Below are 16,480 nucleotides of genomic sequence, written 5' to 3'. Positions count from 1 at the left end.
AAATGTCTGCCTTTGCCTCAGATCATGATCTCAGGGTCCCAGGATTGAGCCTGTGTCCATTAAGCTCTACACTCAGTGGGGTGTATGCTTGTCCCTCCACTCCTCCCACTGCTCATGCTTGCTTTCTCTAAAAAAAATAAAATCTTAAATATATATGTTATATATAATATATGTATTTATATATTTAATATATAAATATATATATGTATTTTTTAATCTCGAGACTTTGTGGTCGATGCACAGGTACTTCTAACTTTATTGTTTAGTTTCCAAATATTTGGAGTTTTTTTTCTTATCTTTGTTATTGATCTCTAATTTGAGCCCATTACAAATAAGTTCTATCTTAGTGTATGTCCAATGGGAACTTGAAAAGAATATTTATTCTGCTTTTTGGGGGTAAAATGCTCTATAATTTTAACTAGATTGGTTAATGGAATTTTGAGTTCTCCTATAACTTTGCTGATTTTCTAAGTGTTTTTATCAATTACTTAGAGAGGTGGTGACATCTCCAAAAGCAATTGTGGAATTGCTTATTTCTCATTCCAGTTTTGGCTTCATATAGTTTGTAGGTCTGTTCTTTGGTGGACAAACTTCTCAAGATTGCTATGCCTTCCTGGTTGGTTGACACTTTTTATCATAATACAATGCCCCGGGCGCCTGGGTGGCTCAGTGGGATAATACAATGCCCCTCTGTCTCTGATAATTTTCTTTGCTTCAAAGTTTGCTTTATCTGATATTAATGATATTAATATTAACTAATAATCTGTGTTTCTTTATGTTTGCATGATATACTTATTTTATCTTTTTTAAAATTTTTAAATTTTTTTAATAAACATATAATGTATTTTTATCCCCAGGGGTACAAGTCTATGAATTGCCAGGCTTACACATTTCACAGCACTCATCATAGCACGTACCATCCCCAATGTCCATATCCCCACCACCCTCTCCCATCCCCCCTCCCCCCAGCAACTCTCAGTCTGTTTTTTGAGATTGAGTCTTTTATGGTTTGTCTCCCTCCCGACCCCATCTTGTTTCATTTATTCTTTTCCTACCCCCCCAAGCCCCCCACATTGCATTTCCACTTCCTCATATCAGGGAGATCGTATAATAGTTGTCTTTCTCTGATTGATTTATTTCGCTAAGCATAATACCCTCTAGTTCTATCCACGTCATTGCAAATGGCAAGATTTCATTTCTTTTGATGGCTGCATCGTATTCCATTGTATATATATACCACCTCTTCTTTATCCATTCATCTGTTGATGGACATCTAGGTTCTTTCCATAGTTTGGCTATTGTGGACATTGCTGCTATAAACATTCGGGTGCACCACGTTTGTATCTTTAGGGTATATACCCATTAATGCAATCACTGGGTCATGAGGTAGCTCTATTTTCAACTTTTTGAGGAACCTCCACACTGTTTTCCAGAGTGGTTGCACCAGCTTGCATTCCCACCAACAGTGTTGGAGGGTTCCCCTCTCTCCGCAGCCTCGCCAGTATCCGTCATTTCTTGACTTGTTAATTTTAGCCATTCTGACTGGTGTGAGGTGGTATCTCATTGTGGTTTTGATTTGTACTTTCCTAATGCCAAGTGATGTGGAGCACTTTTTCATGTGTCTGTTGGCCATCTGGATGTCTTCTTTGCAGAAATGTCTGTTCATGTCCTCTGCCCATTTCTTAATTGGATTATTTGTTCTTTGGGTGTTGAGTTTGCTAAGCTCTTTATAGATTTTGGATACTAGCCCTTTATCTGATATGTCATTAGCAAATATCTTCTCCCATTCTGTCAGTAGTCTTTTGGTTTTGTTAACTGTTTCCTTTGCTGCGCAAAAGCTTTGGATCTTGATGAAATCCCAATAGTTCATTTTTGCCCTTGCTTCCCTTGCCTTTGGTGATGTATGTAGGAAGAAGTTGCTGTAGCTGAGGTCGAAGAGGTTGCTGCCTGTGTTCTCCTCAAGGATTTTGATGGATTCCTTTCTCACATTGAGGTCCTTCATTCATTTTGAGTCTATTTTCCTGTGTGGTGTAAGGAAATAGTCCAATTTCATTTTTCTGCATGCGGCTGTCCAATTTTCCCAGCACCATTTATTGAAGAGACTGTCTTTTTTCCATTGGACATTCCTTCCTGCTTTGTCAAATATTAGTTGACCATAGAGTTGAGGGTCTATTTCTGGGCTCTCTATTCTGTTCCATTGATCTATGTGTCTATTTTTGTGCCAGTACCATACTGTCTTGATGATGAAAGCTTTGTAATAGAGCTTGAAGTCTGGAATTGTGATGCCAACAACTTTGGCTTTCTTTTTCAATATTCCTTTGGCTATTCAAGGTCTCTTCTGGTTCCATATAAATTTTAGAATTATTTGCTCCTTTGTTTGAAAAAAATGGGAGGAATTTGATAGGGATTGCATTAAATATGTAGATTGCTTTAGGTAGCATAGACATTTGATATATCTATGTCTGAATATGCATTAAATATGTAGATTGCTTTAGGTAGCATAGAAATTTGATATGTCTATGTCTGAATGATATTTGCAGTGGGTTTTTCATAGATGGCTTGGATAATATTGATGTATGTGCCCTCTATCCCTACACTTTGAAGAGTTTTGATCAAGAAGGGATGTTGTACTTTGTCAAATGCTTTTTCAGCATCTATTGAGAGTATCAAATGGTTCTTGTTCTTTCTTTTATTAATGTATTGTATCACACTGATTGATTTGTGGATGTTGGACCAAACTTGCAGCCCTGGAATAAATCCCACTTGGTCGTGGTGAATAATCCCTTTAATGTACTGTTAGATCCGATTGGCCAGTATTTTGGTGAAAATTTTACATCTGTGTTCATCAAGGATATTGGCCTGTAATTCTTTTTGATGGGATCCTTGTTTGGTTTTGGGATCAAGGTGATGCTGGCCTCATAAAATGAGTTTGGAGGTGTTCCTTCCATTTCTATTTTTTGGAACAGTTTCAGGAGAATAGGAATTAATTCTTCTTTAAATGTTTGGTAGAATTCCCCTAGGAAGCCGTCTGGCCCTGGACTTTTGTTTGTTTGGAGATTTTTAATGACTGTTTCAATCTCCTTACTGGTTATGGGTCTGTTCAGGTTTTCTATTTCTTCCTGGTTCAGTTGTGGTAGTTGATATGTCTCTAGAAATGCATCCATTTTTTCCAGATTGTCAAATTTGTTGGCATAAAGTTGCTCATAGTATGTTCTTATAATTGTTTGTATTTCTTTGGTGTTGGTTGTGATCTCTCCTCTTTCATTCATGATTTTATTTATTTGGGTCCTTTCTCTTTTCTTTTTGATAAGTCTGGCCAGGGGTTTGTCAATCTTATGAATTCTTTCAAAGAACCAGCTCCTAGTTTTGTTGATTTTTTTCTATTGGGTTTTTTTGTTTGTTTGTTTGTTTGTTTGTTGCTATTTCATTGATTTCTGCTCTGATCTTTATGATTTCTCTTCTCCTGCTGGGTATAGGCTTTCTTTGCTGTTCTTTCTCCAGCTCCTTTAGGTGTAGGGTTAGGTTGTGTATTTGACACCTTTCTTGTTTCTTGAGAAAGGCTTGAACTGCTATATATTTTCCTCTTAGGACTTCCTTTGTTGTGTCCCACAGATTTTGAACAATTGTGTTTTCATTATCATTTGTTTCCACGAATTTTTTCAGTTCTTCTTTAATTTCCTGGTTGACCCATTTATTTTTTAGAAGGATGCTGTTTAGTCTCCATGTATTTGTGTTCTTTCCAAATTTCCTCTTGAGATTGAGTTCTAGCTCCAGAGCATTGTGGTCTGAAAATATGCAGGGAATGATCCCAATCTTTTGATACTGGTTGAAACCTGATTTATAACCAGGATGTGGTCTATTCTGGAGAATGTTCCATGTGCATTAGAGAAGAACGTGTATTCTGTTATTTTGGGATGGAATGTCCTGAATATATCTGTGGTGTCCATCTGGTCCAGTGTTTCATTTAAGGCCTTTATTTCCTTGTTGACCTTTTGTTTAGATGATCTGTCCATTTCAGTGAGGGGAATGTTAAAGTCCCCTACTATTATTGTATTATTATCAATGTATTTCTTTGATTTTTGTTATTAATTGGTTTATATAGTTGGCTGCTCCCATGTTAGGGGCAAAGATATTTAAAATTGTTAGATCATCTTGTTGTACAGACCCTTTGAGTATGATATAGAATCCTTCCTCATCTCTTATTATAGTCTTTGGCTTAAAATCCAATTGATCTGATGTAAGGATTGCCACCCCAGCTTTCTTCTGATGTCCATTAGCATGGTACATTGTTTTCCTCCCCCTCACTTTAAATCTGGAGGTGTCTTTGGGTCTAAAATGAGTTTCTTGTAGGCAGCATATTGATGGGTTTTGGGTTTTTATCCATTCTGATACCCTGTGTCTTTTGTTTGGGGCATTGAGCCCTTTAACATTCAGGGTAACTATTGATAGATATGAATTTAGTGCCATTGTATTGCCTGTAAGGTGACTGTTACTATATATTGTCTCTGTTCCTTTCTGACTACAACTTTTGGGCTCTCTCTTTGCTTAGAGGACCCCTTTCAATGTTTCCTGTAGAGCTCATTTGGTGTTTGCAAATTCTTTCAGTTTTTGTTTGTCCTGGAAGCTTTTTATCTCTCCTTCTATTTTCAGTGATTGCCTAGCTGGATATAGTATTCTTGGCTGCATGTTTTTCTCGTTTAGTGCTCTGAATGTATCATGCCAGTTCTTTCTAGCCTGCCAGGTCTCTGTGGATAAGTCTGCTGCCAATATAATGTTTTTACCCTTGTATGTTACAGACTTCTTTTCCTGGGCTGCTTTCAGGATTTTTCTCTTTGGCACTAAGACTTGTAAATTTCCCTATCAGGTGACAGGGTATGGACCTATTTTTATTGATTTTGTGAGGCATTCTTTGCATCTACTGGATTTTGATGTTTGTTCCCTTTGACATATTAGGGATATTCTCTACAATAATTCTCTCCAGTATACCTTCTGCTCCCCTCTCTCTGTCTTCTTCTTCTGGAATCTCAAATATTCTAATGTGTCATCTTATGGTGTCACTTATCTCTCGAATTCTCCCCTCATGGTCCAGTAGCTGTTTGTCCCTCTTTTGCTCAGCTTCTTTATTCTCTGTCATTTGGTCTTCTATGTCACTAATTCTTTCTTCTGTCTCATTTATCCTAGCAGTAAGAGCTTCCATTTTTTTATTGCACCTCATTAATAGCTTTTTTTATTTCAACTTGGTTAGATTTCAGTTCTTTTATTTCTCCAAAAAGGGCTTTTATCTCTCAGGAGAGGGTTTCTCTAGTATCTTCCATACCTTTTTCAAGCCTGGCTAGAACCTTGAGAATCATCATTCTGAACTCTAGATCTGTCATAAGAGGTACTGCCTCTTGTTCTTTTTTTTGTGGTGAGTTTTTCCACCTTGTCATTTTGTCCAGATAAGATTTGCTTTCTCCTCCTCCAGAATTCCACTGTTCTCCTTGGTGAGTGAAGTTGGTCTTGGCTGAATTTCTTGTTGATCTTCTGGGGGAAGGGCCTGTTGTAGTGATTCACTTCTCCGCCAGTCCTACCTTTCAGAAAGTAATTAATTTTCTGTTTCTAGAATTGTTGCTCTTCTTCTCTTCAATTTCCCAATGGATTTGTAGGTGTTTGCAATGATTAGATAAGCTATCTAGCTGATCTCCTGCTACCTGATGTCGTCTCAGCCTGCTACTTCTCCGCCATCTTGACTCCTCCCCCTACCTTTTTGTTTTCAATCTCCTATGTCATTATATTTGAAGCCAGTAACTTGGGCCATGTTTTTTAATCTACTCTACAATCTCCATTGCTTAATTGGTGTACCTAGACAATTTACATTTATCTTGGGGATTTGCTTTGCCATTTCATTTTTTGTTTTGTTTGTTCTCTCTGGTATCTTTTGTTTCTTTGTTTTCATTTTCTTGCCTTCCTGTTATCTGGAATATTTTTAAATTCTACTTTTGTTTAACTATGGTGTTTTTCAGGGTGTCTCTTTGTATAGCTTTTTAGTTCTGATCTAGGAATTATATTCTATAAAGATAATTTATCAAAGCCTACAAATGTCATCATTTTACCAGTTCAAGTAATATGAAACCTCACTTCCCTTTATACCTTTGCTCATTTATAACTATTTTAAACATTTCCTCTATATACAATTAATAACATGTTAATTTCTTACTTCAACTGACAAACATAATTTAGAACATTCAAAAGGAGAAGGAAACTTTTGCTTTAATCATATTTTTGTTTTACTTATTTTTGTTCCTTCTAGATAGTCTAGATACTCCAAGATTCCTTTTTTTTATTATTTTCTTCCTATTTAGAGAACTTCCTCTGGTCATTCTTTTAAGTGAAATCTACCAGCAACAAATTGTCCTGGTTTCCTTTTCATCTGAAAGTGTCTTTATTCCCCTTCATTCCCAAAGGATATTTTCTCTAGATATAGGACTAATTTCTGGCCTCCCTAGTGTCTGATGAGAATGCACTGCTACTCAAATGTTTTTCTCCTATAGATAACATATAGTTTCTCTCTTGGTGCTTTCAAGGTTTTTTTCTATCATTATTTCTCAGAAATTTGACTATTATATGGCTTACTACAAATTTATTTAGATTTTTTCTTCTTGGGGTTTGTTCAGCTTCCTAAATATGTCTTTTTCCAAATTTGGTAAATTTGAAAAAATATTTTTTTCTCCTACACATTTTCAGTCACCACCACCTCTTCTTTTTCTTCTCTTTTTACAGGAATGCAATAACACAAATGTTAGATCTTTTAATATATGCCCACAGGTCCTTAAGGGACCTGCCCCCACAAGTCTGTAAATTTCAATCTATTTCTCTTTGTTGTTCAAACTGGATAAATTCTATTGTTCTATCTTCAAGTTCACTGATTCCTATCTCCTCCATTCTACTTTTGAACCGGTCTATCAGTTATTATATTTTTAATCCTAAAATGTTTGTGTTTCTTCCCAATATTTTTTATTTCTTTCCTAAGATTTTCTATTTCCTTTCTGTTTATTTTTGCTATTGAAGTATAACTGACATATAACATTATACTGGTTTCAATACAATGATTTGATATTTCTATATGTTGCAATATGATCACCACAATAAGTCTAGTTAATATTAACTAGTTAATATTTATCACCATTTCCGGTACTGCTGGGGCAAATAATACATGTTAATAAAATACAATGTTAATAAAAATAATTTAAAAAATAAAAACAAACAAAATATTCATCACCATATATAGTTACAGAATTTCTTTTCTTGTAAAAAGAAACTTTTGAAATCCACTCTCTAAGCAACTTTCAAATACGCAATGTAGTATTGTTAACTATAGTCTCCATGCTGTGCATTACATCCCCAACTTTTTTATAACCAGAAGTTTGTACCTTTGACTCCCTTCACCATATCTCCCACCTCCCTGCCCCTCATTTCTGACAACCACCACTCTGTTCTCTATATCTCTGAGCTTGGTTTTTTTTTTTGGGGGGGGGCATTGGGGGTGTTTTTAGATTCTGCATGTAAGTGAGATCACTTGTCTTTCTCTGTATTGCTTATTTCACTTAGCATAATGTCTTCAAGGTCCACCCATGTTGTAACAAATGGCAAGATTTCATCCTTTTCTTGTGGCTGAATATTTCTGTGTGTGTGTGTGCACATGTGTGTGTGTGTACATGTGTGTGTGCATGTATGTGCTGTCACATTTTCTTTATCCATTCATCCATCAATGGACATTTAAGATGTTTCCATATCTTGGTTATTGTAAATAATGTTGCAATGAACATGAGTGGGTTGCATATATCCCTTCAAGTTAGTGTTCTCATTTCCTTTGGGCAAATATCCAGAAGTGGGATTGTTGAATCATGTGGTAGTTCTATTTTTAACTTTTTTAAGGAACCTGTTTTCCATAGTGGCTCTACCAATTTACATTCCCATCAAAAGAGCATGAGGATTCCTTATTCTCCACATCCTCATCAACACTTGTTATTTCTTATCTTTTTGATGATAGCCATTCTAACAGGTGTGAGATGAAATTTCCTTGTGGTTACAATTGCATTTCCCTGACAATTACTGATGTTGAGCATCCTTTCATGTAACCTTTGGCCATCTGTATCTTTTCTGGAAAAATTCTACTTAGATCTTCCCATTTTTTAATTGGATTGTTTTTTGTTTTTTGCATGTTTTTTGGTGTTTTTTTGTTTGTTTTTGCTACTGAGTTGCATAAGTTCTTTATGTATTTTGGATATTAACACCTTATCAGATATATGATTTGTAAATACTTTCTCCAAATCAGTAGGTTGCCTTTTCACTTTTTTAAAGATTTTATTTATTCATTTGAGACAGATAGAGAGGGAGAAGCATGAGTGGGACCTTGGGATCATGACCTGACCCTGGGATCATGACCTGAGTCAAAGGCAGATGCTTAACCAACTGTGCCACCCAGGCACCCCAGTTGCCTCGTCATTTTGTTGATAGTTTCCTTTGCTGTGCAGAAGCTTTTTGGTTCGATATACTCCTACTTGTTCACTTTTGCTTCTGTTGCTTTGCTTTTGGTGTTAAATCCAAAAAAATCATTGTCAAGACCAATGTCGAGGAGCTTACCATCTGTTTTCTTCTAGAAGTTCTATGGTTTCAGGTTTTACACTCAAATCTTTAATCCACTTTGAGTTAACTTTTGGGATGGTGTAAGATAATGGTACAGTTGCATTTTTTTTCCATGTCACTGTCCAGTTTCCTTAACACCATTTATTGAAGAGAATGTCCTTTCCCCACTGTATATTCTTTATTCCTCTATCATCAATTAACTGACAATGTATGCACGGGTTTATTTCTTGGATCTCTATTCTGTTCCATGGATCTATGTGGCAGTTTTTATGGCAATAACATACTGTTTTGATTACTAGAAATTTATAATATAGTTTGAAATCAGGGAGCATGATACCTCTAGCTTTGTTCTTTTTCTCAAGACTGCTTTGGTTATTCAGTATCTTTTGTGGCTCCATACATATTTCAGGACTGTTTGTTCTACTCATGTGAAAAATGTCATTGACTCTTCATCTTATTTAAAACTTCTGTTTAGCTGATGCTCCACAAAGCTTCCTCTGATACTATCACAGTGGGGAAGCAGAGCTGTGGTCATTACTACTACTTGAGGATAGAAATCCAAGATCCCCATATAGTTGGCACTGACAATATGGAGGTGGAATCTCATTAATCCTCTGTTAAGATGATTAATTCACATTCAATCTTTTTTTATTCCACCCTGGCAGGGGTATAAGAGTACCTCATTACCTTCTGGCAAGAGTAAAGTTTCAATTTCCCACTAGGCTTTTGATGGTGGGGTGGGGCCAATTTTTTCTGTGGTATTTAGCTGGAATGGAGCAGTTACAGTCTAAAAATTTTTCTGTCTTTCTAGGCTGCCCTTTCCTGGCTCTTTGGCTAACCAGAGCAGACTTTTGTTGGAGCTTTTCTTCCTTTGCTTATTTGTTTCCAGATTAATAGCTTTCTCAGCTTCAAGTCTAGTATATGTGTAGTAAAAAAAGAAAACACAAGGAACTAACTCACTGCCCTGTCATTTCTTGGGTGTCAAAGTGTTTTGTTCTCCACTTTTCAAGAGTTTTTATGTTTGTAACATCCAGCATTTTTAGTTGTACTTAGCGGGCAGAAGAGGGAGCAATAAAAGTACTTTTTCTCCATCTTCCCTAGAAGTACGAGACTTGTACTTCTTGAAAGTACAACTTTCAAGAAACTATTACATGTTAAGTTTTGGCATATTATCAAAAGAAAATATCCATAATTATATTAAAAATATTATTATTATATATTTCAACCAAAACAACTTACCACAAAATTGAATGCAGAAGCAGACATGAGAATTCAGCCATCTTCTACTAAGCCACATATTAAAGTGATTGCAAAACATGTAAAAAAAACCCTAATTTTCTCAAAAACACATTTTATGTTAACATATTATTTTGTTACTGTTATTTTTAGTAAATAAACACTTAGTGTCTTCTCAGTTTTAATTCCCAATATTTGTAAATGTCAATAGATATAACTCCTATGGGGGCACCTGGGTGGCTCTGTTGCTTGAGCATCTGCCTTTGGCTTGGGTCATGGTCCCAGGGGCTGGGATCAAGACCACATGTCAGGCTCCCTGCTCAGTGGGGAGTCTGCTTCTCCCTCTCCCTCTGCCCCTCCCCCCAACTCATGCACATGCTCTCTCTCCCTCTTTCAAATAGACAAACAAAATCTTGAAGAAGAAAAAAAAGATACAACCCACATAAATCATTGTTGAGATCCTCAGTGATTCTTAAGATTATAAAAAGGGTCCTGAAACAAAAAAGTTTGAGAACAGTATGGTAGAGAGAAGTAATATTTAAAGGATGTTCTTACTTCTTCTCCCAAGAGTTGTAGGTATGGTTTGGGAGCAAGTTGCCTAGTTCTTTGTGTCAGCTGAGGTAATACCACTGGTGGCGGTGCGAGGACTGGAACATAGTCTTGATTGTGATCCACAACAGGAATTCCTTGCAGTATTCTATAATATAATAAAAACAATAAATTTGTTTTTTAGATCACTGATGAGTCTCATTCCATATCTCTGCTGAAACAAACACATTAACCTGTGATGTCTATACTAGGCAGAAATTGTGCAGAAGTCAGATGATCAGAAATAGGAAATGATTCAAAATAATTTATCTCTGGTTCTGTATATATTTTAGTAGTAACCTTTAGGATGGTTTTATTATATTGGAATAATAAATTCACACTGTGAAAGCCTAATTACAAAAGAAGTAAAAAGGTCTCTACTTTCTGATCACTAACCTGTTCCCACTCCAAGCCCACAGGAAATGGTGTCATGTTTTAGAGTGAGGTGAAGTGTCAGCCCAAGCAGAACTGCCTTCTCATGGTAAAGTTTTCTCTTCTTGAATCATATCTTGCCAGGATGAAGCAAAACACTATAGCATTAAGTTTTCCCTTCTAGGCTACATATGTATATTAGGATATCTGTGAGATACAAAACTTATAAATAAAAGTCTTAAGCTAAAGAGATAAGCTAAATGAAAATCTGAAGGCAAAATGTGTTGTTTATGACTGACTTACAAACTGCTTTAAAACATTAATTATGTATTAAATTTTTTATTAATTTGTATTAATTTTTGCACTTGCTATAAAAGAACTATAAAATGAGTACAAAATGGGCCTGCACAGACTACGGCTGTATCAATTTCACATGGAAGTATTTAGAGCCAATGTTCCTTCCTTCTTTTGGATATACCATTAGATGAACAGACAATCACTATGAGCCATCAAATGTGAAGACTAAAGTATGCAAGTAAGTATTATACTTAACTTAATAATATGCTGAAACCTCAAATCCTGTCATACCAGCTCTTAAAAAAACAGGCCCACCCAAAGTTAGGCTCGTGGAGATAGGGTTTGCCAAAGTAGAGTCACAGAGAACAGCCTCCTATCTCAACTAGTCAAAATATTTAAATTCAAAGAGAAGATAAAGTTCAACTGCCATTATGGTGAGTATAGTAGACTGCCCCTCAACTCCCAAATTATCCTCCTTCTAATGTGCTTTCCTGAGCTACTGAGGTAAAACTGTCCTGCAGCCAGTGTCTTAGATGTGATTTAGGATCGTCTTTTTTTTTTTTTTCTAAGATTTTATTTATTTATTTGACAGAGAGAGATCACAAGCAGATGGAGAGGCAGGCAGAGAGGGAGATAGAGGGAAGCAGGCTCCCTGCTGAGCAGAGAGCCCCATGCGGGACTTGATCCCAGGACCCCGAGATCATGACCTGAGCAGAAGGCAGCAGCTTAACCCACTGAGCCACCCAGGTGCCAAATGCACTCACTTAACAATCTAGAGGGCAGAAATTTCCCATGTTTTTATTGGCAAATAGTCATGGCAACATTGAGCTCTACTGTAGCAGTGTTTCAGTTAATATTACTTTGTTTTTAGGTTGTTTTTCTTCTTTTGGTAGTGGAGAAGGGAGGTGGCAGTGAGCATATCAAACAGAAATACTGTGGTTCCAGAGTCAAAAGCTGTGACAATAGAGGTTACTATATCCCTGAATCACAACTAAGGTGGTGTGTTGACAGTACTGACTTCCAGATTTACTACCTTCCTGACTATGCTAGAAAGAGCAGCTCCCTTGGCAGCCAGTTTAGTGTGCTTTGTGAGTCATCTCTGGAAATCCTCCTGCCTAAAGCCCATTTTCCCAATCTTTCCCCTGATTTTATAAGCATCAAATTCTCATTACTAACTCCCTTTTTGCTTAAAATAGCTGAAAGTATTTCTGTTTTCTGAAACTGAATCCTGACTGATACATACAGAAAAAAACAAAGAACAGGGCAAAGTTGCACTATTGGCTGCAATAGTGAGCCAAGAGAAAACACACATCAAGATCAGTAAAGTATTTCCAAGATCAGGAAGGAGAGGTGCGACTTTAAGAAGCCATCTTGAGACACTGCTGTGTTTTTATCAAGCTCTATACCAAAAACAAGGCAGTAAGAGTCATTCCCATCTTATTGTCTTGTCACATTCCAAATGTGCACTAAAGAAATAAGCCTAGTAGTTGACAGGAAGAGAAGTGAAAGAAGTCATTGGACATCTTAGAGTGCATAGCTCCGGCAGACATGTATGGAGGACCCTACCGAAAGCCTACACAAGATTAGCCACTGTTTAGGTATGACAAAGATGAATCATTTACTTAGAAATTTTTCTCCAGACTTTCCCTACTTCCTCCTTTATTTCCAGAGAGAGGAACTTAATTCTTTCTAGAGTTCTCCCCCTTTGGAAAACACCATTTCAAGCTGAAAATCTCTTCATAACCAACCTTTCCCTCAAGTCCAGCAGTAATCACTCATTCTGCTCCTTCTCCTTCCATGGTGTCTATCCTGCCCATCACATTTTCTCTCATCTGAGTCCTATGGTATCATCTTTACTGGCCCCTTACCTTAGACTCTCCCTCCTCCAATCCATGCTCTATTCCCTGCCAGAGTTGCCATCATTCACGCCCTTTCCAAATACTTTAATGACTATACACATTGTATAAACTCAAGCTCCTGAGCCCCACATTCAGGGTCCTCCACAGTCTGAGCACCATCTTCTTGCCAATCCCACTTTCCTTCCCTAACTCTTGACTGAACCTACATTCACTATGTGAAAGGTGCTCAAGGTGCCCAGATTACTAAGGAGCTGCAGGGAAGACAGGAGAACCAAATGACAGTAACAGTGTGGCTATAAAAATCATGAAAAGGTAGCCTTCAGATTACAACTCCCTCATCACACCTTTATAAATTCCCCCCTACCCAGTCAAAATTCACCTTTCCTTCCCTAGTTTTCCTGCTGCATTTGATCTGATATTTCATTCTAGGATATGCTACTTCTTTTTTTTAAAGATTTTATTTTATTTACTTGGCAGACAGAGATCACAATTAGGTAGAGAAACAGGCAGAGAGAGGAGGAAGCAGGCTCCCTGTTGAGCAGAAAGCCTGATGCAGGGCTCGATCCCAGGGCCCTGGGATCATGACCTGAGCGGAAGGCAGAGGCTTTAACCCACTGAGCCACCCAGGTGCCCTGATATGCCATTTTAGATTCCGTGTATCTTTTTCACAGTAGACATAGACTGGTCTGAAGAGAAAAGTGATTCTTACTCATTTTCTTTCTTCTGTGGATGTAAATGCAGTAGATATTGAATAAGTATTGTATTCTGGCTCATCAAGAAAAGTCTCACAACCAAAGCCCGTCCTACACTCTGTCCTGGGGAACTGAGAATCACAGGTAGAGCAATGGTTCTCAAAGTGTGTTCCCAAACCAGTTCATTAACATCACATAGGAACTTGCTATAAAATGCAAATTCTTGACCCCCATCATACTCAATGAATCAGAATCTCAGGGTAGACCGGGTCATCTCTATTTTAAGCAGCCCTGCAGATGATTCTGATGTACACTGAAGTTTGAAAAGCACTGATGTACTGCAATCTTTCCTAAAACTGCCTGATCATAAGAATATTGTGGGATTTTGTCAAATCTATAGCTTCGCAGATTCCTTCTCTAGAGATTCTAATTCAGGGGGAATAGAGCTGAGGAACTGATACACTTACCATAGACTCTAGATGGTCCTTTTCCAAGGGGAAGCTTAAAATTCATTGATACAGTGAGAAGAGCTAGCTTTTGGAATGAGGCTAGAAACCAGGATTTTAGCCCCACTTTAGCCCCACTTTAGCCTCTTGTTGTTCTATGTGGAATAGGTCACTTTTGCTTCCAAGGTCTGTTTCTTCATCTATCTATAGCAACAGTGATCAGGTCTTTCAGGTCTTCTAATGCTTGGAAATAATACATGTGAGAGTTTGCACATAGTGCACGCTCAGGAAGTGGTAGCTATTACAATTATTATTGCTTTTATTGAGGGTATCGAATGAAGAAAACATGCCCACCTCTCTCAGAGTGAGTTAAACCTCTTTCCTTGTCTCTCATGGGCCAGGGATATAAAGTGTGTTTTTTGTTGTAGATTGTTATCAAAGAAGCTTTGAAAACATTTGCTCTAAGCTGGGAGTACTCTTTCAACATCTCTGCATACATACTCTATGAGTTATATAAAAGTGAACATGAGCTCCATCCGATGAAGCATACAGAAAGGTTCTCCCTGCAACACCCTCTACCCTCCTTGGTACTACCCTAACAGAGAAGGCTTACCATATCTTTGCTATCCCTTCCTTAGTGAATTTATCTTGCTTCTTGGGGGACAAAACCTGGAAGAGGCTTCACAGGATAGAGCTCACAGTTGTTTTTATACAACTCAAAGAAGATGTATATGGGGAAATTTTAAGAGTGCTCATGTATAAAAGTTTTGCCAAAATAATACTTATATGCAATAGAATATTCTATTCAACACAACAGTTTTTTCAAGTCCTTGTAACAAGCCACTAAATTGATTTCACAGCCCCTTATTCAGTCACAATCTACAATTTAGGAAATAATAACTTACAAAGAATATTGCTTGAGAAGCAAACTCCTAGCTCTAGAAAAGACTTTAAGAGTTTGTCTTCTTGAAGATTACAGACAATTTTCTTAATCTTCAAAATTTGTAGTAGAGGTAATGAACACAAACTTTTTTAAAAATTCAGGGAATGTAAGCTTAATAAAATAATAAATCTAAAGAAGAATAAGAGTATAACTATATAGATTTTCATTTTTTACAAAATATGATTAGGGAAGTGGGGGAATTTATTTTTAATCAGTTTAACTTCATTGTTACATGCAAACAGTGACATCTGGTGGAATGACATTGCTTTGCTTTAAAAAAAATTCAGCTTTCACATACTGAGTTATGAGATCAGATAAATGTCCAAATAATTCCTGTTTTTATACTTCCACATAAAATCAAAAATACATTAATCTAATATATCATCAAACATTGATAGTGCATAATAAAATGACTTCTATTATCTCAATCTGTATTTTTTAAATATGCTTAAGCCTTACTTAGGTATAAGGGTTATTTATTAAAAATGGATATAATAGAAGTCTAATTGGAGTTACTGTTGATTCTACTTCTAACTCTGCTACCAGCCATGATTTGGAGTGTGAGATTTACCCTGTTTCCTCATCCATAAATATGAGAAAGTTAGACTAGGAGAAGGGTAAGATCTCTTACGGCTCTAAAACATGTGCTTCTGTGACATATCCCCAGCTAGACTTCAGACAGGAATTAAGTCTTATGTGCTTTGTATATCTTGGTCATTGCCTGGATTACACAGCAAGGAACAAGGCCAAGTAAGGGATGGGGGTGGGGCCAGGATTAGACTTAACCATTGTGGAATGGAAGACAATGCAGGAAATGAGGCATAGTGAGGGCAAGTCAGGTCCAGATACCCAGGCTGTAAGGAAATATAGACCAGAAGATATAAAACAATATTCCAAACGTAGTATGACAGACCACAGGTGTAGTGCACTAGAAGTGGCATCAGAAAGTTCTGGCTTGGGACCGTGGCACTTTCTAGTGAAGGCGGGGTTGGGGGGCGGTCAACTGGAAATGGGGAAAACAAAGCCAGACAGTATTCAGTGAAAGCTTTCAGCAATTAAGTAATTAATATCAGGAAAGTCTTCCACAGTTAGCAGGGCCCCTGCTCTGGCCTAGTACTCAGAAATAGAATTTCAGTTGTTAAGAAGGAACAAGCAATGTAAGGACCTCCACCCTAATATAAGCAGAAGCCCTGCTTCCAATGTTGGGTCACAATGAATCAACTATAGAACACCAGGGTTAAATAAAATATGCATATCCAACTAGATCTTCTCAGATTCTTTCTGGCTTATATCAAGATTGGTTCTGAAAACAAGATAACAAGTATTCAAAATGAAGCATGAAAAAAAAAATGAGAGGGTCTTCACAAATTCACAAAACAGTGGGATAAAATAGAAACCACATTTAGAATAAGGAAGCTCTGG

At 37.1% G+C, this 16,480-nt stretch overlaps 1 protein-coding gene across 2 annotated transcripts in view; it reads right to left on the bottom strand.

The window, feature by feature from the left end:
• The window catches only part of TTC6 (tetratricopeptide repeat domain 6), a 222,465-nt gene that overhangs the window by 95,066 nt on the left and 110,919 nt on the right, over positions 1-16,480 (bottom strand). For both annotated transcript variants that reach the window (XM_059181956.1, XM_059181957.1), the window contains one exon: positions 10,417-10,558. In XM_059181956.1, coding sequence (XP_059037939.1) covers positions 10,417-10,558 — 142 coding nt within the window. The remainder of the gene's footprint in view (positions 1-10,416; positions 10,559-16,480) is intronic.

This window comes from Mustela lutreola, chromosome 7, assembly GCF_030435805.1.
Source record: "Mustela lutreola isolate mMusLut2 chromosome 7, mMusLut2.pri, whole genome shotgun sequence".
Classification (NCBI taxonomy): domain Eukaryota; kingdom Metazoa; phylum Chordata; class Mammalia; order Carnivora; family Mustelidae; genus Mustela; species Mustela lutreola.
This window is presented reverse-complemented; position numbering and strand designations above follow the sequence as displayed.